This window comes from Cololabis saira, chromosome 15, assembly GCF_033807715.1.
Source record: "Cololabis saira isolate AMF1-May2022 chromosome 15, fColSai1.1, whole genome shotgun sequence".
NCBI classification, from domain to species: Eukaryota; Metazoa; Chordata; class Actinopteri; order Beloniformes; family Belonidae; genus Cololabis; species Cololabis saira.
In genome coordinates this window covers 13,938,425-13,965,743 of record NC_084601.1, presented here as the reverse complement: position 1 = coordinate 13,965,743, position 27,319 = coordinate 13,938,425, and the positions used below count along the sequence as shown (strand labels likewise).

General features: G+C 38.9%; 1 protein-coding gene across 4 annotated transcripts; it reads right to left on the bottom strand.

Annotated features, from left to right (window-relative positions):
• Window positions 1-1,051: 1,051 nt before the first annotated feature.
• snx13 (sorting nexin 13) lies at window positions 1,052-26,036 on the bottom strand. Of its 4 annotated transcripts, none has more exons than XM_061742663.1 (25): window positions 25,882-26,036; window positions 15,935-16,047; window positions 15,738-15,840; window positions 15,499-15,588; window positions 13,465-13,586; window positions 13,265-13,383; window positions 12,999-13,103; window positions 12,796-12,884; window positions 12,478-12,561; window positions 11,868-12,006; window positions 11,683-11,771; window positions 11,431-11,530; window positions 10,501-10,694; window positions 10,209-10,313; window positions 9,941-10,111; window positions 9,777-9,846; window positions 8,956-9,134; window positions 8,722-8,829; window positions 8,518-8,628; window positions 7,684-7,845; window positions 7,491-7,562; window positions 5,332-5,477; window positions 5,176-5,244; window positions 4,981-5,093; window positions 1,052-3,606 (listed from the first exon to the last, which is right to left on the bottom strand). In XM_061742663.1, exons 1-25 carry the CDS (start codon window positions 25,891-25,893, stop codon window positions 3,371-3,373), a joined length of 2,901 nt encoding a protein of 966 aa, XP_061598647.1. In that variant the 5' UTR covers window positions 25,894-26,036; the 3' UTR covers window positions 1,052-3,370. The 4 variants fall into 4 exon arrangements, with proteins under 4 accessions (XP_061598647.1, XP_061598648.1, XP_061598645.1 ...); XM_061742664.1 differs by having other exon boundaries at window positions 8,956-9,098; XM_061742661.1 differs by lacking the exon at window positions 25,882-26,036 and adding an exon at window positions 25,495-25,656.
• Window positions 26,037-27,319: the final 1,283 nt, after the last annotated feature.

The window sequence follows — 27,319 nt, the reverse complement described above, 5'->3', positions numbered from 1 at the left end:
ATTCTCAAATTTGTTAAAATAATACAAATTTTCAGAATAATTATGTTTACTTGCAGCAGGGTAACATATAATTTAATGTCTGCCCCTATGAATTGCATACAGAGGAATGTCAACAGCATTTCAGTGTCAACAAATGTACATGAAGAGCACATAATTGTAGTTTGTAAACAATTGACAGGTAGATATTTTAAATATCTTGTAAACCTGTCTTAAAATCTAATACTGGACCTCGGTTGGGCTGGTTGGACAGCGGGTGGCGGAAAATGTCCCTTCTTTTTTTATTCCACAACTTGACAGGTATGTATGTATGCCATGTGTATTCATATAACTGGCATGCTGATTAGAAATGGTCAGGTTCGTCAAAGCTTTTTTATCAACAGCTATTTTTTTTACATAGATTTACAAGCGGTTGAGTAATAGAGAAGGATACATCATGTTCAGCAATTTAGGAGCACAGAAGGGTGTTCGCATCACAAACCTGGTGGGCAGTTGTTGCCGGGGTCGTGCCAAAAAGTGATTACCTGCCAGAATCTGATTTCTGAGCGCGCACAGCACAGCAGCCCGTTGAGCGATAGCGCTAAAACGTCAGATTTTCAGATTATGAAGCTCAAGAATGAGATAAAGTCATATTTAGGCAGAAACAACTTTTCATTAACTGTACTTGGCCTTCAATCAATTTTTGGTAGGTGAAAATGCTTATTTTGTATTGTAATGGTCCTTTAAAAGAGTTAAAAGTTGTCCTGTGAGCTCTAGTGTTTATATTATGAAGCCCAAGAATGAGATCAAGTCATATTTAGGTAGAAACAATCTTTCATTAACTGTATTTGGCCTTCAATCAATTTTTGGCAGGTAAAAAGACACATTTTCACGGGAGAAATCAGATTCTGGCAGGCAATCACTTTTTGGCACAACACTGGAATACTTTAAGCCGTAAGGGACACTTGGAAAACATGCAAGTGACGATCTGGACTGAGACACAGATTAACGATCTACCAAACCTGAAAAACTATATAAACATAGGATGAACACATTAAGGACATTAAACTATGCGTCTTAGTCTGAGTTGCCTTTTATTAGTGTTATATTGATCCGAGCACAAGTGCTCACAAGGAAAGTCTGATAAGCATGATGCCAAAAAAAAAACACCCCAAAGTAATTTTCAGTCATATAAAATGATCATGACGTTCCAATTCACTTTTGCTTTTTAGTTTAAAGAAAAATATGAAAATAGAATTGACAGTACAATTAGGCACACTATTAACACATACTGTACACAGATATGCACAATTATCATAGATTCATATATACTGGGGTTAAAAAAAAAACAAAACAAGACAAAGCTTCCTGTATGAAGAGGTGTGCAGAAAGTTAAAGGTGACATCTCCTCCTCCATCAGGAGACGACATATAAACTCCCAATAAGAGATGCTCCCGTTCACATCCTCCTGCTCAGCCAATCACAGTCCACCAGGCCTGATCAGTGCAAGCAAATCACGGCAGTGGACGGCGCTGCGTCCAGCAACTGCAGCTCGGTGGAAGCGGGGCTCCCACAGTTGCTACGGTAAGTGCTAATTAGCAGTGATTCAGTTGGTCACAGTCTCCTCAGTGAACTTATAGGACCTACTTTAAAGATTTTTCTCTTCTTGTTTAGGGAGGTATACACACAGAAGGGGACAACTTTCTAGCAGTCATAGTTCATATTAAAGATAGCTTTGCACTCTATGTGACAATCTTGAATGCTTAAAACACCATAAGTTAAAAAGAAGCAGTTGTTGGAGGCCGCCTCTGAATTACTTACAGCCCCCGTGAGCTGATCAATGAGCTCTGACATGGACAAATCCTCCAATCACTGCTTTATTAATACAAAAAAAAAAAAAAAAAAGGATTCTGCAAGGGGATAGATGGAAAAAAAACAACCCCCGCACAGCAAAAACAAAAGAAAATAACATTTGAGACTTATAAAACAAGTCTGTAAAATAAACATTGTACTTTCACAACAACGGAATGTTAAGTTGCCAGGTTATGAACATATTTCCGGGGAGACGCCTCATGTTTTCTTCTATTAAAAGAATAGGATTTACTACTTTCAGTACACAACGATTCAAAATGCACATGCATTAAAGGAAAAAAAATATATTGCACCAAATCAAAGACATTTTCATAGAATAAAAGTGATTAGGGATATATCTCCATATCTCTATCTTGATTTCCTTGTAATGTTCAGTCATGTGAAGGAGAGTTCTTCTAGCGTGCATCTCTTGGTCAGTATATACTGTATATAGATTTAAGGCTGGTTCACTAACTCGCACTGGCACAGTTTCTGACTGAAGAGGGTTGCATCTTCGTGCTAAACACACACACGCACGCATTTGAACAAAATTCCACACAGGCCAAATGCAAGAAAGATCAGAGTACATTCAACGGTGTGCCTCCCACAGTGACACGCGCTTCTTCAGTGTGTCCTTAAAACTTCACCTTTTTAGGTCATTAAAGGTCTTCCTTCTTCACATGAGCGACATGAATGAAGCACAGTAATGTTTGGAGTAACTCAGCGTCACACGTGTATGGACAGGGTGAGCTTTGGTCGTCACATATTGTGACAGTAGCATTAAAGGGGGTGTGGCCTATTCTCGGAGGAGGGCGATGCAGAGGATGTAACACAGAGTTGTTCAGAGCAGTTCTCAGTAAGGACAGTAAAAATAAAACCTTTTCGACCCAGATCTGTTCAGTCACATTGTTTTTAGGACAGCGCTGTAACCCAGTGCTATTAGCATTTTTGGTTGTTATCAAAACAAAACTTTGCAAGTTAACAAGTGCTTCTGCAGCTCACATTTCTACAGCATGAGAGGATGTTTGATTGCAGCTGTGTGGCTCAAAGATGGAGGACTGATGCGGGAGGTAAGGCAAGGTGTGGGTCTGCGCTATCTAGTCCTGCAGTTTAAAAACAATACAGTATTTGTGGTCTGCTCTCTGGACCACAGGAAAGCCGCATTGGCTGGCCCAGGATAAAGCTTAACAACTAAAATGTCCAAAGAAAAAAAGAAAAAGGAGGAGGAAGAAAAAGAAGTTAAAGACTGCCACGCTCAGTCTTGGTGCAAATGATAGGATTTGTGTTTGCGCACGTGTCCGTCACAGAGTGAGAACGGGGCAGAGTCGCTCATCCATCAGTTCTGTCTCGACAGATGTGATCAGCTTGATAACTGGAGTGTTTTCACTGACGGGAGTGTGTGTGAAGGAAGAGGAAGGGCAGACGTCTCACACACTCACACACACACACACACCAACACAGCTCACTAAACCCCTCCCACCCTGACCCTCGGCTCTCAGGTCTCTGTGTGTCTAGTCAGTCTGTGTCCCGACGCTGTTTCCTGTCACCTCTTCAGGGACGAGCATTTGAGTTTCTGGCTGTATCTGCTGATGCGTGGGGAACGGGAGTGCAGCTTCACGAAGAGCTCGGGGAACTTGTACTGAGGGAACATGGTCTCCAGGAAACCCTCCAGGAATACATATACTAGCCGCCGGTTCATGGGCTGGTACTGAAACATGTCAAAGACGCGGAGGATCCCCTTTCTTGTGGTGTCCGCTCCAATGATGTGCTTCAGCTCATCTAAGGCAAAAACACAAATGTAGTGTTAGTTTCAGGATCTACAAACTGTCAAAGGGGCATGGGGAGTATTTAGTGTGCCATGACGGATTGAAATATAAGCCTGTTCTGTAGGGCTGGGGATCGATTCAAATGTCAAGAATCGATTCGATTCTTAAGATTCAGAATCGATTATCAAGTTTTGATTCGATCCGATTCCGATATTGATTTGGGTTAGTGTTATTAAAATGTTTTTTGAGCTGTTGCATGAATTATATGACTGTAGTTATGCAAAATATTACTACTAGTATTATATCGAGATTCAACAGCAAGTATTGGCAGCTAATGATGCTGTAAGGACCAATCAGCTCCCAGAATGCTGATAGAACTGCTTTCAGAAACATCGTGGGTCAGAATTACCAAACAGATCCAGGGCAGCAAACAGAGACGGATGAAATCGGTTTTATTTTTTCCCACATTCCGTTTTTATTTGTTCCATTTTCGGTCTATTTTGGTTTTTAATTTTTGAACATTTGGTTTTTAGCATTTTTTGCAAATGTAACCCCAAGACAGTATATGAAGTAATGAAATATAGACAATTTATGCAATTATAATCTAACACTTTAATGTTTTCATACCTTTAAACATATTTAAAGGCAAAAACATGGCACCAGTTATTCTCGTGTCCAACAAAACATTCCTTTTTTTGGGGATAAACAAAAAAATAACCAAAAGTTGTAATGTAATGATGAAAAAAAAAATACATAAATAAATAAATAAATCGATCTTTAGACATATGAATCGATTTTTAAGAATTAATATGAGAATCGATTTAGAATTGGGAAATCGATTTTTTCAACACAGGCCTACTGTTCTGTATTTATCTAAAGCAACATCAACAAGAACACGAGGAGGTGAACCAAAAGGCAGTGAAGTTCAAGAATAACAAAGAATCGGGTCATTTTTCAAATTAAAACGTAAGTGGTAGCAGCAGACCAGAAGTTAACTGGTGATTATGAGCGAGAACTTGAACCACAAGCACTTGCGTCACAATCAAGAGTCCCTTTCTAAGGACACTGGCAGCAAAGTTAGTGGAGGAGTTTTAGGAACAGAAGGTTGAATAACCCACTAATTACATCAGATACCACAAATTGATGTGACTGTGCAGTGAAAGTGCTGAGCAAAAGTAAAAATACTGGACCAAGAAAGAAAACGGCATTGTAGATAATGTAAATGAGGGAAAGAGGACAGATTTAGAACCTGAATATTTAATTTAACAACATATATCAATGTATTTTGCCTCAATTCAACAAAAGAACAAACAAAAAAACATAGAAGTAGGTTATTGATGCAGCTCAGTATGTGGTGGATAAGTCGATATGGTGTGTGTGTTTTCACCTGGCATGATGCCTAGCAGGCTGGTTTTGGCAGCAACTCGTGTCCTCATGCGAATGCACTTGTCCCGACGGGGCAGGGTTTCCGCTAGAATACCGTTTGGCCAGTAGGAGTCCCTTAAAGAAGAGAACAGTCACAATTCATCAAGATTCCTCAGACTCAATAAACAATTATGCATCAAAAGGAGGGAAAGCTTACCTGAACTTTTTAACATATTCTGCCACCTGCTCTGGTGATGTCATATAGTCCACATGGTCCACAATTTTCCTTCATTATAAAAAAAAAAAAGAGTTAAAGCTGTGCTGTTTGTGGAGCTGATTATTTACTACGGCGAGAGATTTGAGAGGCTCTGACCTGTTGATCGTGTCTCCGTAAGTGGCTCTGATGAGCTGCTGCAGCAGGTTTTTTATGTTCCTCCGCAGCCACTGGTTTTTCTCTTTTAGGTCAAACACTTCATCCATGAGCAGCAGCATCACCCGGAGCGGGATATTATCATCAACCTGGAAACACACAAAATACATGTTTACAGTTTTACTCCAAACACTAAAATACTCAGAATTAATCAACAGGGTCCAAGAAGATTTGCAGCTGCAACTACAAATGGTTGAATGGTTTGAACACCACCCACATATTACACTTTTATCCAAGTAATTGCAACATTAGCCAAAGAGCCTTTAATCATCCCTGGACCACTTTGGAAACTGTTTGACAAATCAATTCTTTCAATAAAGTGGAGGAGGAGCTGCACACCCTTTTTTATTAAACTGATACCAAGTTTCATTTACTTTGCATCATAACATCACAAGATGGATAAAAGCCAAGAATTCCCTTTGGGCCATATCCAGAAGTTTGTCTGGCATACAATTTTAAAACAGAAGAAGGAGAAAGAAAATCTTCACAGAAACAGGAGGGTTCTGGCAGCTTCACTACTGGCATCCACAAAAATGAAGTTGAGTCAATATAAATTGATCAGAATTCTAATCTAATAAGAAATTAATTTTATTTATCTGCAAACAACTATTTTAAACAGTGTTTCAATCAAAATAGCCCCCAGATCAAAGTTTGCTCTGTTCCCAGCTCCTTCAGTCGAACCCCATGAAATATCTGCAAAGCTGCGTCAGACGTTTCCAGCGTATGATGTTTAACAAGTCGATTTAATGGCGAAATCAACGATGACAGTTGCGTTTACCCGAGGCTGGGTTAATACAAACAGGTGGTTGCTTCACTAGGTGTGGTAGCATGACGATTACATATGAGGAAGTGATAACGGTTAGCATGGGCTCAGCTGACTGTCAATCAATCATATTAGAAATACATTTATTGCTTGATATAAACTCTCCTGGTGTGGTACAGAAGACATTCTCCCTTAAGAGTTATCACAGGTGGGTAATTAAACGATTGAGAACCAAATGGTTAATTGAACCAGGCCGTAAATATGTTTATTTCTGCTCTAAGATAAGATAAGATAAGATAAGATATTCCTTTATTAGTCCCACAGCGGGGAAATTCGCAGTGTACAGCAGCAAAGGGGATTGTGCAAAACAAGAGGCATCAATAGAAATAGAAATAATAATAATACTATAATAATAACAGAGTATGACACACTATAAACAGTACTGATATATACAATAATAATAATAATAAGTCTAAAGTCGGACATTGTAACGTGGGAATGAACGGAGATTGGCCCGCTTCTGCAGCCAGCCTCTAGTGGCCAGTCGAGGAACTGCAACGAGCCTTCGCTCTGCATGGACCTCAACCCAGAAGTGAGATGGCTGGCTCTTGGTTTGATCATCCTGAGGATTATACAAATTAAAAACTGGTTGAAACTGTTCTTAAGACTATGGTCTCCCTTTTTTTAAATTGAAAATTATCTCAAGGGCATAAGGTATTTGAAATATGAGCTGGAACTTGTTAAAGCATCACCAGAAGCTAGTCATGGTAAAAATAACTGTCAGACGTTTAGAGACTCACCTGGAGAAAATAAGATACACTATTAATGAAAAAAATTACCAGAGTTTGAAAAGATTTGACATCCTTTAATCTCTTTTCTTAAAAGGAAACGGAACTGTGCAGTCTGTGGGTGGATATGGGAGGGAGAATGGGTGGGTGTTATTTGTGCCTTGGCTTTCGGTTTTTTGTTTTCCCTTTATTTCTTCATGTTTTGTTTCCTCAGGAGTTATTCTCACAGCTTGGTTTAGATATTTGTAGAATTTATTTTTCCTTTACAGACAATCAAGCCCAACTGTGCTTTGCTCCCCTTTTTTTTGTGTGTTTTTTTTTTTTACTATTATTTTTATTTCATCTACTGCTATCTATTGTTCTTTTTTTGTGTAAAAAAAAAAACAAAAAACGATCATATGTCTAAAACTGTTGAAAATTATTTGTTCAATAAAAATATTTGAAACAGATGTTTAGAGACTCATGAATCTACATACAAAGTTGTGTGTCATGATAACAACAACAATAACAGAGGAAACAACCATCTAGCAGCCGGACTACTGCTGACTCACATTGTCATCAAGCTGTGCGGAGACTCGACAGTGTTCTGGGTCGATATCAGATTTAGGAAGGAGAGGAGGCACCTGTGGACAAAGGCCAAGGTTTGATAATATAACATTAGCAGCACAAGCAACAATTATTAACAATTATAGCTTAACCAGAATTATTATATGAAGAATAAAGGCACGACTAAAGGGGTTGTACCTTTAATATGGATGATTTAAGGTCCTGACCCAGTCTTTCTGACATTCGGCCCATGTTGTCGGAGACCTTTGTCATGCCTTCAGCCAGACTGTCTGGCAGGCCTTTTACTGCGTTGGACACGTTCCTCATGGAGCTCCGGAAAGGATTTACAAATGTGTCTACCTGAAGGAGAATATAACAAATGCACAAAGTTATTTTCACACAACCAGCCACGTTATTCCGTGATAAAGCTTTTCATCACAGAATTTTTGTCCTTACATTAAACATTTTCCAGCAGTTCATTAGTAAAACAACAAAATAACAATTAAAGGAGCATGAGGCAGGATTTATGAAAAATATTCGTATAAGTTTTAAGTCTTCTAGTAATAATGTCAGATGAAGCGTTCCAAACCAAAAAGAATGAGCCCTCTAGTATATCTCTCCGTTGCCTTGAACAGGCTGTATGCTGCAAAATGTGCTGCAATTCTGGGCCGGAATTTCCTGCGCTGTCCTGCGGATGTGACGTCAAATGACGCTGCATGCGCGTTCTCGGCGGCGCACGAGTAAACATTGGATACGCGTTTGAGTCATGGAGGCAGCTTCAACTTGAATTGGGACTGAAAACAGATGCTGACATGGCTCATTTCCTACTGACCAGGTAAGATAACATTGTAAGTCATATTTAGAGCTTGATTTGAAAATCACATGAGATTACACACGCGCTCCCGTGCCGGCTTCGCTGTTGGCTGCAGGAACCCCGACGGTCGTCGTGGCGCCAATGAGTCTAATTTCTTATTCTTGCCTCATGCTCCTTTAAAAGCTTTTTTTTTTTAATAAATTAAATAATTTAGAGACCTTCCGTGCAAACTCTCCTTTGCCCTTGCTATAAGCTTTATTCTCTAGGAAGTCGTAGACATAGGGAATCAGGTTTGGACAGGCCTTGACCATCTCTGGGTTCAGCAGCAACTGAAACACGTGCACACAAAGTTATACACGCTACTAAATGATACATAACATGACAAAATGACTCAAGCAAAAAGTGACATGCAGAGCCATTACCTGAAGGTAAGCATTGAGGTCTTTTTTTCTCTTTTCCAAAAAGTCTCTGTCCATGTTGTTGAAGGTTTTCTTCCCAGGAAGCTTAAGGATTGATGCCAGGTTCTCAAACTAAAACAGAACAAGATTCAATATTTCCCAAAATAAAAAAAAAGGTGAGTGGGAGAATGTTGTCGCTGGATGTCCGAGAAGCTGCTTTTGACTCATTTACTGTGAAGTTATTTAATTCACATGTACCTGTTCAGTGATTCTCATGTGGAAGTCGTGGAAGTCCGAGTAGCGGCGGTAAGTCTTCCAGCAGTCCTCGCTGCCATCCATGCTGCGTCTGAACACGGTGATGGCGTACAGCGCGTAGGTCTTACCATGATCATTGCAAACCCCTGCAGCACCCCACAAGCCGGGAAAATAAGTATCAGCTACCCCACCGGGCCAAACATCCAAAAAAGGCGAGTGAAGGCAGGGTTGTTTTTTTTTTGTTGTTTTTTTTTAAAAAACAAAACAAAAACAAAAAAAACATTGGAGGTGCAAGCGTGGAGGTGGAAGAGCAAGCAAAAGGAAAAAAGCAGGAGGATGTGGAAATATCACAAAAAAGGAAGGAAACGTAACACCATGACAGAAAAAGGTGGGAGGGTGGAAAAGGGGAAAAAGAGAAAGAAAAACAGTGAAGGTAATGGAGTCAAATAAAGAATCGTGGAGCACAATGAAGTGACACAACAGACATGCAGATGAAACAAACTAAAAGGTGAAGAGTTTAAACAAATCAAATATGTAGGGAGGGGCTAAAACAGGCTTACAGATACAAATAAACTGGCAAAGTCGCAATCATTCGGAATAAAACGTTACAAAAAACAAAGTCACATCCAGTCAGAAAAATGCTTTGAGACACGCATATTCAACCCTTTAACCCTTCAAACTTTATTCACTATATGAAAATGCTACAAACACAAAGCCAAGCAAACATTTGCAGTGGTTTGAAGAAAAGCGTTGTTTTAAAATAGTATAGTTAAAGCCAATGTTCTCCAAAACTCACTAGTATAAAAAGGACTTGGTAATGATACCTGTATCTGAGATGAAGGCATGTAGCTGCATATATTCATCATGGCAGGAGTTACTCAAGTCATCCAGAGACTAAAATCACAACAGGAGAATAAATCATAAAAACAAGCCCCAGCGCACCAACCACTTCAACATTTTCAGCCCAGTTAAAGTGCAGAGGACTTACCAGGTTCAGGCTTCCTGTAGGAGAGCCATTGAAAGACTCTACATCACCGTCGTCAGATCCGCGGTAACTCGGCTCTTTCAGCATGTCCAGCTCCGCCAGCATGCGGACATAGAGAGGACTCTGCTTGAAAGACGGGTAAAAGCGCTCATCGCGTAGCATCATGTCATACACCTGTGATATGGGCGATAGTACTTGTTAGGAGGGTACAAAGGGGGAAAAAAAGATGCAAAAAATGATAGTCTGTCCATGCGAACTAAATACTATGAACCTTTCTCTGGATTTCATCGAATATTTCTGGTGTGGGGTCATCGGTTTGCAGCTTCTCTCCTAGTTTTGTTATTGCTGCCTTGTCAACCTGCACCCTGGGAGAGGCCTGTCAGTGAAGAAGTCAGTAAATAGCCATGTATATCAAATAACTATCTTCAAGCTAATACCTAAATTTAGGTTGTTATGTGATATAAGACAAGGAAGCACAATGACTTTAAAACAGATTCAGCCTGTGGTTGAAATAACAGTCTTAGGATATTTCAGTGTATGGGAGATCTGAAGTTGCCCCCTACCTTTTCAGAGAGGTATTGCTCAAAGACTCCCAGCGCTGCGGCCTTCAACAGTCCCTTGGTGGTACTCGGCTGCTTCTTGCCATCTTTCTGCCAGCCCTGCATCACCTCCAGCTGCTGCTGTGCCGTCACCCTGTATCCCTCCACGGTGAGCCAGAAAAACAGCTCCGCCTGAGCCCCTGCTCCCTGCATGAAGTCTGGATAAAAAAATAAAAAAAAGACAAGACAGTTTTTTTTTTGTTTTCTTTTTTTTTAAATATTTTTATCCCGGTTTCCCCCCCCATTTTTTATCACCCAGTGCTCCTACCTAGACAGTCCTGGGCATTGCCACTCTCTACCAACCCCGGGAGGCTTAATACAGCTTAATACAGATGGTGCAAGACTGTTGCACGTCGGCTAGACATTCACAAGCAGTCAGCCTTTTTAAGTTTAGCACTCTGGCAGGCACTGGCATCTATTGATCCCTCTTACACTCTTCTAATACCAAGGCCAAGCTTGTTAAACATAGTTTACTGCATTATTTCAGTTGCATTGGTACAATTTTAATTTACAAAACAACATTCAGAGGAATATAAATGCTACAATGACGGATGTAGCTGTAATCTTAGGTCTTCTGGCTGTTTTCCAATCCAGATCTGACACGCCTTGGCTTGACTCCTAGTATGCACACACACACACACACACACACACACTACACACATGCCATCGTAATCTGATCTGTAAGGTGGAGTGAGGTTTTAAAATCACTGGTGAGGTCACGGTGGACTGAGAAGGAGCACATCTACTGAGACAAGCTGGGGTTAAAAGTACGTCAGAAATGGAAGAAGTTATGGATTACAGGGATGATTAATGGAAATGTTCAGGATTAAGGCCACTGGATAACTACAGTCATCGTTGGCATCCGTGTGAGATTTGACTTGTTTTCAGAATTACCCATAAAGAATTGCAGAGCTATGTTGTGGACAAGGATGTGCTCCAGTGGGATAACGCACAGCTTGCCAAAGTTGGCTGCCAGCTTCAAAGCATCCACCTCCTACACAAGAAACAGAATAAACACGCCTGATTTAGAGCAAAACATAAAACAACCTGCCTTTGTCAAGATTCAGCTGCAGATTTAACTAAAATGAATGATAGTTGTGTGATTAAACTAGATTTTCCAGTATAAACATTCAAAAAATAACTCACCTTGCCAGATTGTAGTCTCTGGATCCTGGTCTCACACACCTTCTTCACAAACAGAAGACTGTTAATCTGGTTCTTGATCACGTTGATGTCTTAATGGCGGAGAAACAATAAGATGAGTAAAGTAGAACAGTACACAAGCTTCAGCTAGGCATCAATTAAACAAGTGAGAAAAAGCGAGCGCCCACCATCACCAGCGGTGTCCAGGGAGCGGAGAAACTGCAGCTCCTCAAGCACCTTGTCTTTAACGGCCTCCAGCTCGGCAGGTTTGTCTGTTAACTTCAAGATGTTCATGAAGGCTTCATAATTACAGCTGGAGTCCCGAATCTAGACACAAAAGTAAACATGACAATTTTTATTTTCTTCTGCCAAAATACAGGAGTAATTGTGTCCTGGGGCTGGCTCTAGGAAGTAACAAGGAGCATTTTTTATGCTGGTGTATAATCAGCGTTCAGTCCCTGGTCAGGATGCTCTGCAGTATTGTTGAGCCTCAACTGAGTGTAGGCTGATTTTAATGGCTTGGTAAAAAAAAAAAGAAGAAAATACTTGAGCCTGGCTATCTCAAAAGTTGAGGTTATCAGATATGTTGGTTTACAAAAACTAGTAGGAGACAGTTTAACGTCATTCCTCCATGTTATCATGGTTTAAAAGATTCTTTAAACCTGTGTATCTTGTTGCTTCGCAAGCACACCGATGGCTAACACAATATTTTGGCAATCGTGAAAGGAGGTCATTGTTCCTTTTTAGCAGGTTGGTTTAGCAGGTGTGTCACATAAAGGTGATAGTTTGAACTCTCACCATCCAGATGACAAACTGGTTGATGTAGTCTGGGTCACTCAGCTGGTTGATCAAGGGAAGTAGCACACCACACGCCAGCACCTCCTAAAATACACGAGAGTGTTTCCAACCACACTCAACATTTACATGACAAACATGCCATCGCATAGCTTACTCAGGAGAAACAGGGTCATGTGACCCGCAGTGGAAGTTGCAAAATCCACCGGGTGGCTTCACCACGGTGGATTAAAACTATTAAAACTAACTAAAACTACTCACTATCTTAATGAGTGAAATCCTCCATCTCGTATTTGTATCTCAGTTTTGTTGTGCACTCACCCGTAGAAAATATCTCATGTTCTTGTTGTGGAAATCTCCAGGAGGTAGTAACAGATACAGAAGCAGCTCACACAAATCACGAAGAAAACCTAACACAACCCAAAACAAATCCCCAAGTATTTAGGTTTACAACAATTGGAAATACCGTTAAGAGAAATACACTTAAAAAAAAAAAAAGAAGGGAAATGCAAGAAGCAGCACACCTTCTTCATCTTTCTGCGAGGTACATACGACATCTCGACAAATATTTCTTTCCATCTCCACTTCTGCCTCGAAGAATGAGTCGACCAGCTCTTCTGTTATGTCTCCTGTTCAATGATATTTTTAATTGTCATTATATGCTCTAAAGCCAAAAGCTGCTTTTTTCCAAAAAGAAAAAAAAAAGAAGACAGAAAATTATCTGGGACGAAACTGAATGAAGCCTGGAGACAAGAAAAAAAAACAAAACAGACAGAATGCGAGTTCGTACTTTGCTTGTCCTCTCGGTCAGCAAGACGATCCTGGGCTTTTCTAAAGACACGTAAATGAGTGGCAAAGTCGTCCACCAGGCGGGTGGTGAAGTAAGGCTGCCAGTCCACCTCTTTTGATCTTGATACCCAAAACAGAATAATACTTATTAAAAACATTGCCTGCAAAGACAGAAAATGTACCTGGATCTGTGTTTCGTACCGTGTGGAGAACTGGATGAGGGCATTCTGTAGCGTCTGTCTGATCTCAAGTAAGAAGGACTCATCTTCGCTCAGAGTGTAGTACCAGTATTGAATGTAGTCTCTTAGGGCAAACTGGATCACCTGAAATACAGAAAAAGTGGAGCAAATACCAATAAATATTTAGTAACTTTGTTTCTTAATTTTAAATCTGTTTATAATCAATATGATCATTAAAAACACTCAGAACAGATGCTACGTGATTGTAGGGATGACAGATGTTCAATACACTAGAGACGTAGCTAACAGTATGATTCAATCAACCTGATGTGAATTGTTATCTCTTGCGATGTACGTTGAGAAGAAAACAGAGTTTATGTGAGCTCGGGGGAGACCTCGTGGAAGAAAAATCAAGACAACTTGCTCTCAGGAAGCATGACGCCAGCTGCGTTTAGCCGTGCAGCATCTCAAGGTTCACATGCTGCTTAAAAGATAAGTGTGCATTCCCAGGGAGGATGGGAGCACAGAGACACCACAGTAGACCAGTCAGCATCATCTGACCATCACTAACTGCTGTGTCTGCACTTAAGTCTGCCTGGCCTCACTGCTCTGCTAAGGGAAACATGCTAAAAGGTTGTGAGCGGTATAACCACACGATATAATTGGGGCAAAGAAAAAAAAAAAAAAAAAAGGCCGACTACCAAATTAAAGCCTTTATGATCATCTTCTCCGCCTGCAAGGCTGGTGGCCAGTGGTGGACAGTAACGGAGTAAATTTACTTGAGTACTGTACTTAAGTACATATCCAGAGGATTTGTACTTTACTTGAGTATTAGATTTCTTTGGTACTTATTACTCTTACTTGAATACATTTCCAAGACAAATATTTTTACTTTTACTCGAGTAAATTTCTAGGAAGGCTGAAAAGTACTCGTTACTTTCAGGTCTGCTCTTTTTTCTTCTTCCCTAAAATCCTATTGGACACAAGCTGTTTTTGTCAAAGGAGGAGACCTATCACAGTGCACGCTCTCCACTGGGATGTACGTAAAGCGGAAATACGTCAAGCCTCCTCAAAACGATACTGCCAAAGTAGCCTGCAACAATTAATTTAGAAAAAATATAGTAATTTACTGATGTGGAAAATAAGAAATGTACTCTTACTCTTACTTTTACTTAAAGTAAATTTAAAAGCATTTACTTTTGGATACTTAAGTACCTTTAAAAGCAAGTACTTTTCTACTCTTACTCGAGTAATATTTTGACTGAGCTACTTTTATTTGTAACAGAGTAAATTTTGACCAGTAGTATTTGTACTCTTACTCAAGTACTGGGGTCGAGTACTCTGTCCACCTCTGCTGGTGGCCAATCTAAATATAGCTGAAAACATATTTACAAATGTGCTGAACAGTTAAGATGGAGTTAATCAGCCATAGATTTCAAGAAAAAATGAAAATGGTCTTGGTGTTACAGCACAGAATGCTTGTGTTCCTTTTCCCCACTTTTAAAGAAAAATAGCATAATAAACAAGCTTTTTCAAAGTGTGCAAATAGATGTTTGCCTACTGTGAGCTTTAAACTCATTGAGATGATAAAATGTATTGTGAAGGAAAATCTACTGTACAAAGTGGCAATATTTATAATGTCTCATGTACAAAAATACAAGAGCTCAGCTGAGATTAAAGACAAAAAAAAGCATAATCTTGTACACGACTCACTGTAAAATTTGCTTAGATAATATTTTCTTTTGCTGGGACAAAAGTCAGCGTATATCTGCCAGGCAGCCGGCATCGTACTAATATACTGATATAGTAAAGACAAGGAGCAACAGTCCAGCGAACACACGGCACAGAAACTTAGGGGGATATGGAGTGTTTGACAGTGATTACGCCTCTTGGCCTGGAGCCACAGTGTTAAGTCGCTGACCTGGGTCGGTTGATGGATCAGACGGTGAGCTGAGTAAACCAGTGTTTAAAAACGTCTACATTGTTTTCTCTCGCTCGTAATCCTCGCTATTCAGTTTTCAGTTAATGATGACAGTCATTTAGCACACTCACACACCTGTTGTAGTGGTTCATCAATGAAACTGGAGCCAGTCAGTCTTCTGTCAATTTTTATGGGCTTCATCTCCAGCTTTATCTCATCCAGTGACTGAAAGAGACAAAACAGCAGACTAATGGAATCAAAAATGCAACAATCCTCATGATAACTGACGGGCCGACGCCGTCAATAACTTTACTAATAAGTAATTCATGTGCTTGTGAAGGTTCTGTCAAAACACATCTCTATTATGTTCTTACCTTAAGTACACCAGTTTGTGTTGGTGGCAAGTAAGAGTGCTCACACATTTCCAGGTGTTTCTCTGAATTTATCTTTCCATATAGCAAAGTGACAGCAAAGCCCCTAAGAAACAGAAAAAAACAATATCTTTGTGGTTACTGTGAAACTCAAACTTGTGTGGAGAAGTGAAGCGTGGTTTCAAGGTTCTGATGTTCACCCTCCAATGAAGCAGAAGATATAAAAGGCCAGGTAGAATATGGCAAAAGGTCCAAATGTGACGAGGAACAGCACAACTCCAAGACCCCCCCATCCCCAGATGGACAGACTGGCCTGAAACACACAGGAAGACACAAAAAAAGTTAAATAATCCATATGCTGGACAAAATTTAAGTATGTAAAGTCATGGAACGTAAAATTCAGAATCCAGACATGTGATCTGTTAAAACCACAAAATCTCAAAGAAAAACAAAGAGACAGCGTTTTCAGTGAAATTACAATCCAGTTCCCACTTTTGAACATGAGTCAACATTACTGCGGGAGGAGGGGCAGAGTCATCCTAACGTGAGACGGTGAGACATCCAGAACTCTTAGCAGACAGCTTGCGTCTCACTTTATCGACTGGACACTTTTGACTCATATTTGGCATACAAGGACTCTTCTATTGATCTGCAATGCTGTATTGGACTTTTCACATAGGACATTTTACCACATATATCCATATCCTTATATAATCATAGAGGTTGCCACCATGTGTCTTACTCTGACACAGAGAGCTGGACATTCCTGTGCATTCAGTTCAAAACAGGTAATGAGCTGAAGCGTCGGATCAAACCTTCAGTCTTTCAAACTGTTTTCACAAGGAAACTGATATAGGTGGATAAGCAGACGTAAACATTTCTTTGGTTGCTTTTTGGTTGAAAACACAGCCAAAAGAACAAACATAAAAACAAGAAAGCACAGGATGAAGACAGAAATAATAATAATAATAATAATAACAATAAAAAAAGAGCACGGAGACCGAGGTGAGAAGGTGGCAAAGCTCTCTTACAAACAGTTAAGTTAGTCTGCTGAGACTGAGAGACCCAAAAGAGGCAAAACCGATTCCCATTCATTTATTTATTATCATCATCATCATCATCTATTTTTTGGAACGCTGAATAATGAAAATGTGCAATGATTTAATGATTTTACTTCTTTTAATGTGCATTTTGCAGATGCAGAATATTACTTTAAGATAACAAATAAAATGTGTGTGGATGTTTTGGAAATCCCCAGCCTACTTTTGTTTATTGTATGGCAGTAGCAGCAAGAGTTTAGAGAGCAAGAGAGCTTCAAGTAAAAAAACAAACAAACCGCAATGTGCATTTCATACACATGGCATCAATTAATGATTTAAAATATACGATTTTAATATGGAAACCACTTAAACTAACAACACAGCAATCAATATTCCTGAACTATTGTCTAGAAGCGCTACGAGAGTGAGCAGGGCCAGGCCGTGGACTTGATGAAGCTGCTGCACATTAGCTGTTTTGAACATTCAATTCCCAATATCTTAGCTATTTACCTCTCCTGGCAAAGACACTTTCATTTATGTACTTATCTTTTTTTAAATCTCCGTTATTATAGTAAAATAAAATAATAAACTTATTTACTTTAATAAAATAAAATCCATCGAGTTTAATTTATTATATAGACTACAACATATATTGTGCACGTTCTTCTCGGAAAAGGCTAATAAAAATAAAATAAAATAAATAAAAATCAAAGGGTATTTGAAAGTCTGTTCATATATGTATGCACACATATATTCAATATATTGATATAAAAGTAATCTAAATAACTAAATGTCACTTTCAAGTATATAAGCCAAATGGTCAGTGAAATGCTCCCTGTATCAAAGGGAATTGATCTATGAATTGGAATCAGATCTATTCAGTATATCAGTGGAGATAATCAACCCTGCAGACCACTCACTTATTTGTCCAATAACAAACTAGCAGCACAAGAGTTAAGTATTAAAATGACGCAAATCAACGAAGCAGAAGAAATACTTCAACATTTACCAGATATTGGTTAAAAAAAAAAAGATTACTTAATTTGACACACAATGTGGTGTGTTGTACTGTTGTTAGACGTAGACAGTCTGTGTGTGCGCGCGTTTGCATCATGTGCATATTTGTGTCACATCCTATGATCTTCCTGTTATTGTCAGTGCAGGAAAGCGAGTTCTAACTTTCAGCCAATGACTCTTTTCACCCTCACACTGTCCAGCGTTAAGGATGTAACTAGAAGTACATTAAAAAACCATGCCCCGGAAACATCTTTGTTATTAAAAAACAATCAGACATGTTATGACACAGAAGGGAATTATCAACAAAAAAAAAAAAGAAGAAATAAATGAAATTATAGCCTGTAAAACATTGAATCTCACTGTGAAAGTATCACATAAAGACAGACTGACGTGATGATCAGCTCTGTTGACCAGCGCTTGTCCTACATTCTGGAGCTGCTCAGAAAGAAGCTCTACTCCTGGAGGCCGATAGGAGCAGACAGAGCTTCCTCAGGACACTGACCCATTGTTCTCAATGCCTCAGTCAGCTATGGATAATCGGATGACACACATTAAACAAGCTGCCAACTATGTCACATTTGGAAACATGGGCCAGTGAAATCTCCCATCTACAACGGGCACTTAGTTACACATACAGGCAATTAAGAGTCAGCTGATCAAACTGCTTTTGAGGCACACAGACATATTAATAGAACTTTTTCAAAGAAATTATGAACACGTGCACGGATTTGATCGGTTTCAAAAACACGCCTTGATTAAAACAAACAACAACTGACTACTGGGAAGTGTATTGGAAAATACATAAAAATAATTGCTTGACAGCTAGTTCTAATTGCATTTTACTAAACCTGGCACAAAAGACTTTAGTAACCATCCGTTTTAAGTATCCAACGACAAGGCTACAGGTGGGGAGAAGCTGCTGCTAAGTCGGCCATGAATATCTCAAGACAATGACATTCTTTAAAGTTTTCATTTGATAAGTATCAACTGTCAGTTGGTATTCCCAACGTTTAAGCAAACTGCAACGAAACATGGCCAAACTATGTAGCTAATAACATTGCCACAATATGGAAATATGGCATACTAAAGTTATGAGTAACAACAATCCTGGAATATCAGTCCATTCAAATACTTTTATGTACAAAAAAACAAAAATATAACAGTAATCTGATATTGTCAGAAAAAAAAAGAATTCTTATCAAGTCCAGTCTAGTTAATCCATATAATCATATTTCTGTCTTGAGGACCTCAGGTTTTGTTGTCTAACATTTGTTGTTCGAGATCAGACTGTTTTGTTTGCTGATAGCTCGTATCAGTTAGGATTCCTGCATGAGTCTAGGGGTACACGGAAACAAATAAAAGGATCTCAGTTGGATCAGTTACACAAATCAGGTTTCATAAACTGATAAAAGACTAGAAGGAAAGAAAGAAAAAAAAACACAGGCAGCTTTTCAGATCATGTGGATCAACATGTGGATCACAGGTCATTGTGACACTAGCTGTGACTAATTTCAGTGTGCGCAAAAAAATAAAAAGCTGAGCGGATGGACCGCTCACGACTAGACACTGAAAATTCACAACAATATAGACAGAAAAAAAGATGTAGTGGAGGGGGGAAAAAATAATTAAAAAAAAAAAACAGCCAAACTGGTTTTATAGATTAGACCAACAGAACGATGGCATGTTTAAGCATAGTTTGTAACATCATAACGTCATTTTGACAATGAGGAAAACATTTGAGTATATTTACAATATGATGACACAACTAACTGAAAATACAAACACATGGCAGGATTAGTAATCAGTTCTATGCCAAAAAATCTGATTCGTAATTGGTGGTTAGAGATGCATTGCCTTTTTTCCTTTTCATTAATCTGTCTGAGTCTATATATTTTGGACGTGGTCTTTCTTCACTGTAGCAATCAGTTAATTTTGATTTGATTATTCTTTAAATCGATTTCTAACTCTGCTCTATTATTTGGAGTGAAAACAGCAAGACTAATTTGGTTTTAATAGCTTTGTGATGAGTTCACATCAGAAGGTAAATCAATCCCAACCCCTAATAATTAGTTAAAACATAATGAATTATAAGATCGAGAGTGCACCTTTCATCAGAAATACAGCAATATCAACCACTTTTTCCTTCAGTGGCTTACTCACATTAACTAAAACAGAAACATGAGGCGTGAACTTCATTAGGCATCTTTCTTTTGTAAATAACCATCTAAAGCTAAAAGTCTGGAGCACATGTGAACATTGTATGTCCTGTCAACGGAATGTGTCCAAACTAGCTAGACCACTGCCCTTTCTCATGTTGTAACTGGTTAGACCACCGATAGCCGTGGTGGTAACAACGCAGGGCTGGGCCAGTGCTGTTGTTGTGCTGTGTGTATGTTGCCTTTCTGTGCTGAGGTGTTTTTCGCACCTTGACACCGTGTATTTACTACACAGTGTGAAGATGCCTTTTTTTCCCCCCCTCCTCCATCCCAGTGTCATCCTTCCTCCAAGAAATGGCGTCCGTAGAAACAAATGGTTCCAGCGGTGTTAACCGGAGTCAAGTTCTCTCGTCTGACTAAGTCTGACTTGGCAATAAAGTTTTTATTCTGATAATTATTATTACAATTGACTGGGAGAATAGAAACATTATAGAAATTGTGTTCAGGGAGCAGTTTCTAGCTTAACTTTGACTATCTCAAATACACTCCAGTCACCTGAGCCAACATTACTAGGAGGCAACTATATCCTATCAACTGCCACAGTGTTGCCACCATTCACAAGAAAATTTGAATAAAGTTTAGTGCAAAGTTCAAAAGTAAGGGCTGACTTGCAATACATCCACAGTGTTTAACTTTCACCCACAACACAGCAGACATGGTAGTCTGCTTTCAGGCGTGTTTAAGTAGATTTTCATTCTAATATATATATATATATATATATATATATATATATATATATATATATATTACAATTGTTACAGCCAGAACTAGCAAGGGGCCGACTATCATAATTATGTAATCAAAATTATATGTATGACAAGTATTTCTATACAACAATGTCATACTAGTGACAGTCGTAAGCAACACCTGACAGCGTCACATACATACATGTAAGCGCAGGTATAATGCAGGTTCTGTTCACATTAACTTAAAGCAACGACCACTCTTTGAAGGGATTACACAGAACTGGTGCAAGGTGGTAAGTTAGCAGGCCTTGGTAAAGTGGCTCTGAGAACACAGCGACAGTAGCAAAAGTTAGATAGCTTACAGTGACAAACATCTTCAAGAATTACTTCAAGACCGAGCGTACAGGCCAGCTTTGTGCTTTTCAGAACAAACCACAAGCAGTTGCCTGATAGTAAAATATAGGCACTCAATTTGAGTTTATAAATTAGACAAACAAGTTTAATTGGCAACAAATAGGCGTTCACAAACGTGTGTCTGTGCATAAAATAGAGAAGAATAAAAGTTTAACTTTCAAATGCAAAGAAAACATAGGCAGGGTCCATTACAGCATAATGCGGTGACTCCCTTAAAGAGTAAATGAATCAATTGTGGCAATAATTAGGGCTGAATGTGAAGGCTACAAGGAGGCCAGTGTGATGACGCTGTAGAGGATTGGCTCTGGAGGAAGAGATGATAACTGACACTCCTGAGTCATTACAGCTTACATAGGGTTTAAAACATGAACCATCTGTTCCAGTGATTAACACCCAAGCCTGCCGGGGTTTACACACATCGAAACATCTATGCAATTCCTTACGCAACCCACACTGACAAGACACATAAAAAAACTGTAACAATACATTATTTCACAATTAAAAACATGCAAAATGTCTTATCACTATTGTTTCTACTCCACTTTTATAAAATCATACATTTTTATTATTCAACTAAATGGAATTCCAAAGAAAACACCCATCATTACATAAACTTGTTCTCATTTTTTTTGTTATTTCTTCCTCTAACGCAAAATGACAAAAAAATACTGGGAATGTGGATGTGCATAATTTAGATGTTGATAATGGAGAGTTTTAAAGGAACATTTCCTTGTCATGGGTTTTAGATTGCTGGCACACTCAGACATGCATACGTGTTGTTTCTTTATTTGTCATGGCAGTTATTTAACAAATTGAAGGAAAAGAAATTATTCCGCTTTTCAGTGCATAAAATAAACACACACGTCCAGGAGGAACTACACAAAGGTGGATTTCTATTTATGTGACTCATGCAAGTCCACATGCGCTTAACTGCAACACAGATCACCGAATGGGTGAAAGGTTAGCTGAGGTCAATGAAGCTCTCCTGTGGGAAATACGTGTTTAATGCATGGAAGGAAGAGAAAGTACATGGGTCCAGCTAATCATGGTGGTCTAATCCAACAGGATCACCACGAGCTAAAGTATTAACCTAGAGATTAAATCTCAAGACCAAAAACACTATGTAAAGGCTTGATGATGGGTTGTCTTTAGACAATAAACTAATTTAACTTTTTGAAAAAAATAAAATCTTAGTATCATTTTTTTTGTAATGATACAGATATCAAACATGTACCCTATTGAAAGCATAATTGATTGTTGCACTCTATCTTATACAGACCAGTCAATCAAAAAAGAGTGATCGCTGAGTTTTGCACATCTATCACACAGTTGGAGTCATTCATTAATGGTTCTGACATTAATCACTGAATCTTGTGCATTGATTGGCTGAAATCTCCCCAGCTTCTCTAACTGCTCCCATCATCTCAAAGAGTGCAGCGTTCCTAAGGTGAAACAGTGATAGACTGGACTAAATGACGACACAGAGAAAAGAGCCTGACAATCTATTTTTAAGCATATTTTGTGCAGCATGTCCTGGCGAGCTCCCTAGAGCTACAACCACTATTACCTGAGGGAGGAGGAAGTCACCCACATCCCTTCCTTGGTACAAGCGGTGTCTCTGGATACTTCTTTTCATATTCTTTTGCTAAGCCCGATCAGACAGTAGGAATCATTAGATTCTCAATATGACTAAAAAATTCTGAGACTGGAATGCCCCTTTCTTTGCAAATGTTAGTTGCTTTTTAAGTTTAAAGCCAAATGATATAAATTCAGTCATGATGGTAACAGGTCTACTTGCATTCCACATGTGAAATGCGCTGTGTTTCACCATGACCTAGACACACTGCAGATATATCTAGATACAAAAACAGGTCTGAACAGGGCTTAATTCTTGAAAGCTGTTTGGCAGGACACCTATCTGTAACGAGTGGAAGAAGGAAGGAGAGGTGTACTAGATGACAAGCAAGCCTGATGTGACAGCATGCTGGCCTTAATGTCCACCAAGCTTTGAATAAGACAGCTTAATGAGGTTTAGTCAGAGGTGAAAAGCTCCGAGAAAGCTTTGTGTGCCATTACGTGGGCACAGAAGAACAAACACCCCAACAAAATTAAATAAGTGTGGAAAAGTGAATAATCATAAGTATGGGCTAAAGAACAAAATATCACAGTAAGGCCTCTCACCATTATCACGTAACCATGTAATCACATGTTATTTGAGTCTAACACAATCATACCAGATAATTAAATCACTTTTGTTCACTTGTACAAAAACATCTGGATGGAAATAATGGCAATGTCAAGCTTTTATAACATTTTACATGTATTTTTCAAACATTTGTGGCCAGTTCTTCTGGTGTACTTTAATGCAACAAATTAGTTGAGTCCAGGTGAATTTTGATGATCATCTTTTGATGTTAACCTCATGAAATCAGTCAGACAGCTAAATATGAATGATCTCAAGTCATATTAAAGTTTTAAACCGAATTAAAAGAGGAAGATGTCGGTCAAAGTTGCTACCACATAAGATCTAATACTTTTAGTGACATGCAATGAACAAAGAGCTATCATTACTAATTAAATGAATTGGGAATTACATTTCTGTAATGGTGAGAGCTGTAATTATAACGAAACCCAGCACGAATGTGTCATACCTATCTTGATTAAATGCACAAATAACAGTGCATATTAATGTAAATAAAGAATAAGTAGATAAATTCTGTACAATTAATAATGTGAAACGGCCCTAAGTCAAAACCTAGTATTATTTCAAAGATTATAGCATACACTCCTTACAGTTTAACCCAACACAAACTTATAATCAGTTTTCCACTAAGGTTAAAAAGTTAAAGACAAAGTTTAATACTTGACCATATATCACACAGGGATATCTGGTGTCTGTTGACATGACTAGAGACTGACTGATCTGAGTTTATCAAAGGTGAGGCGGACAGTGTTGATCCGCTGATTTTATAGCCAGCAACTGGAAAGAAACGAGCATGCGTCACGTGTCATTTGTACCAAAACTACATCGCTGCAACTTAGTCCACACACAGCCGCTGGCCGACAACGATCCCCCCCAAGACACCCCTTTCACACGTCAAAACATCCCCTCTGCTGTATCTACCAACAGCTGACTAACACAGTTCCACTGGACGGTTTCAGGGTAAACAGTTCCCTCAAAGTAAAAGTCCAGGAAGAGAAAACCATAACAGCTGCCCGACATCAACAACACGCAGGGCAGGAGTTTAACAGTGGCCGGTGCTGTTACTGGACTTTCCTGGGTGTTTGGTCCTGGGGCACAGAGGTGTCAAGTAACGAAGTACAAATACTTCATTACCTTACTAAAGTAGAAATTTTGGTTATCTATACTTCACTGGAGTAATTATTTTTCAGACGACTTTTTACTCCTTACATTTTCACGCAATTATCTGTACTTTTTACTCCTTACATTTTAAAAACAGCCTCATTACTCTATTTCATTCTGGCCTTTAAAAAAGAAACTATCCAGTTTAAAATTGCTCCATCCAGATAGAGTGAATTTGGTTGTGGTTGTGGCACAGATGTTCTTGTCCAGTTTTTTTCTTACATCAGATTCCTGCAACTAAACTTGGATGTACATTCCAATAAAGGTTAGGATAAATGATAACATGCCTCTGAAGTTTGACTTTTTGCACCATTATCATACTTATAGGCAACTAGTCATCATATCTCCTGCTCTCTGAAACACACGTTAATGCTCAATAGTACACGTATATGGTTCTTTAATATATTTGCATTACAGGACTGTCTCAGAAAATTAGAATATTGTGATAAAGTTCTTTATTTTCTGTAATGCAATTAAAAAAACAAATGTCATACATTCTGGATTCATTACAAATCAACTGAAATATTGCCTTTTATTATTTTAATATTGCTGATTATGGTTTACAGTTTAAGATTAAGATTACCAGAATATTCTAATGTTTTGAGATAGGATATTTGAGTATTCTTAAGCTGTAAGCCATGATCAGCAATATTAAAATAATAAAAGGCTTGCAATATTGCAGTTGATTTGTAATGAATCCAGAATGTATGACATTTTTGCATTACAGAAAATAAAGGACTTTATCACAATATTCTAATTTTCTGAGACAGTCCTGTATACTAAGATGCATTGATTTTCAATGGCTTTTGTCCTTAATGGCTTTTTTCCCCCTTACATTACTTTTACTTTTATACTTTAAGTAGTTTTGAAACCAGTACTTTTATACTTTTACTTGAGTAAAAAACTTGAGTTGATACTTCAACTTGTACAGGAGTATTTTTAAACTCTAGTATCTGTACTTCTACCTGAGTAATGAATGTGAATACTTTGACAGCTGTGCTGGGGCAGCCCGTCCCGGCTCACCTGTATCAGCTGGATCAGCTGGATCGTGGAGCTTCGCTGCTGCCGGACCTGAACCATCATCCACACCAGGACATGGCCGGAGGGTCGGCAGGGCGGAGATCCTAAGCTCCTCGTATTAACTTAGTGTTAACTGTGTAATCCTGGACTGACAGCCACTTATAGCTGACAGGCTCTGTGATACCGCGGTGGCTGCAGCCCCGACCAGCTCTCAAGCCTGAATTATGCCCCTGCGTTAAATCGACGCAGAGCCTACGCCGTAGGTTATGCGGCGACTCTGCGTCGGTGTAACGCGGAACCATAAATCAGCCCTTCAGGCGCTGGCTGCTATCCTGCTAACTAGCCGCTGGATAAACAAACTACTGTTAACTACACACGGCGCCCACTCACCTCTGCAAACATGGTACAAAAGGCTGTGCGTGCGGTGGCTGCGGTTAACCCCACCACATCGTAACAGGCGAAGTTGAGGGTGTTTTCTCCTTTAAAAGCGGTCGTACTCCCAACCTCCGTGCTCTCCTCGGAGAGTCGCCATGTTTGCGAGGTTTACGTCTCGGCCGCCTCGTCCCCGCACGCCGGCCTCTGATTGGCTGAGAGGCGATGACGTAGCAGGGCAGGGAGACTCACGATTGACTGACCTAAATAAAATAATAGTCCGACAATTTGCAACTGTGTGTGATGATGATCTACGAGATCATTCACCTAATCAGATTTTTAACACGTTGTTGCAATGATAAAAAAATAAATTAGAAATACCTGAAGGGAGTATTAGTTCAATCATTTCTGACACAGGAAAATTATGACATTTATATGATTATCTGTCTAATCAGATTTCAGCACATTTTTGGTATAATAACAGTAAGTTAATATATTTCTAGAGATGTGTAAATACAATGTGATTATATTTCAAATTATGTAACCTCAAAAAGGAGGTCAGATTACAGTAAAAATGTGAAAAGATGACAGACATTTTTATAATAAGGTACATTTACTATGGGATAAAAACTATTTTTCCTCCCTCTTCATCTTTTCCTTCAGGGATCATATAAAACATCTTTCGCCACATCCAGAAATCTCCTCTTTGCTTGTGACCTATATGGACTCCCTGAAAGATCTATTTCCAACATCCTTCTTCTAATGCATCATTATGCCTCATACCTTCAATCTTTTTCTCTCTAGCACATATCTACACCTCACCAGGTGACACTGAACCTGCTCACTACTCCTCACTACAGATCACAGTCATCTCCGAACACTGTGGTCTGTTGAGATTCCAGTCGTACCTTGTAAGAATGTTAAGATTATTACATGAGTTACAGTTTTGAAAACTTTGCTTTTCACGAATACACGCAGTTGTGGATATTCATTTACTTGAGGGATGGATGCATGGACTTTAACTTCGACCAGCTAAAATATTATATGGTCAGCTTTTTACAGTTTTACAGTTCAAGGTTTGTTAAACAAATTTTTGATAAATGATTTACAGTCATAAGTTAAACCTTCAACAGAATATGTAGGATATACAGGGTACAAGTCATAACATTTGGGCATTTATGGAAATGGTGAGCAACCTTGATTTGCTCCATCAGAGGAAAAAAAAAAAAAAAGAAAATCTGAAAAATATGACACTTATATGAACAATTGTTCACACAGTACGTTTCAATCTATTTATCTTCGACTGAACTGTCAACACTATGACAATTCTTTTTTTGTCTGGAGGTGTAACTTATTTTATATTAAGATTTATTTTTGATACTTCTGCTACACATAAAGACTGCTGTCTGATAACATGGTTTACCAGTGGCCAGTGAAAACCTGGTGTGATATATAA

Bases quoted from the DNA above. Each gene is read 5' to 3' on its own strand.
- snx13 (XM_061742661.1), bottom strand. From the start codon at position 25,554: ATGATGGTTCAGGTCCGGCAGCAGCGAAGCTCCACGATCCAGCTGATC. The intron at 11,531-11,682 runs GTGAGTTATTTT...TTTCTTGTGTAG, and splicing joins AGAGACTACAATCTGGCAAG to GAGGTGGATGCTTTGAAGCT. The intron at 5,478-7,490 runs GTGAGTCAGCAG...GTGTGTTTCCAG, and splicing joins CCGCACAGCTTGATGACAAT to GTTGATGATAATATCCCGCT.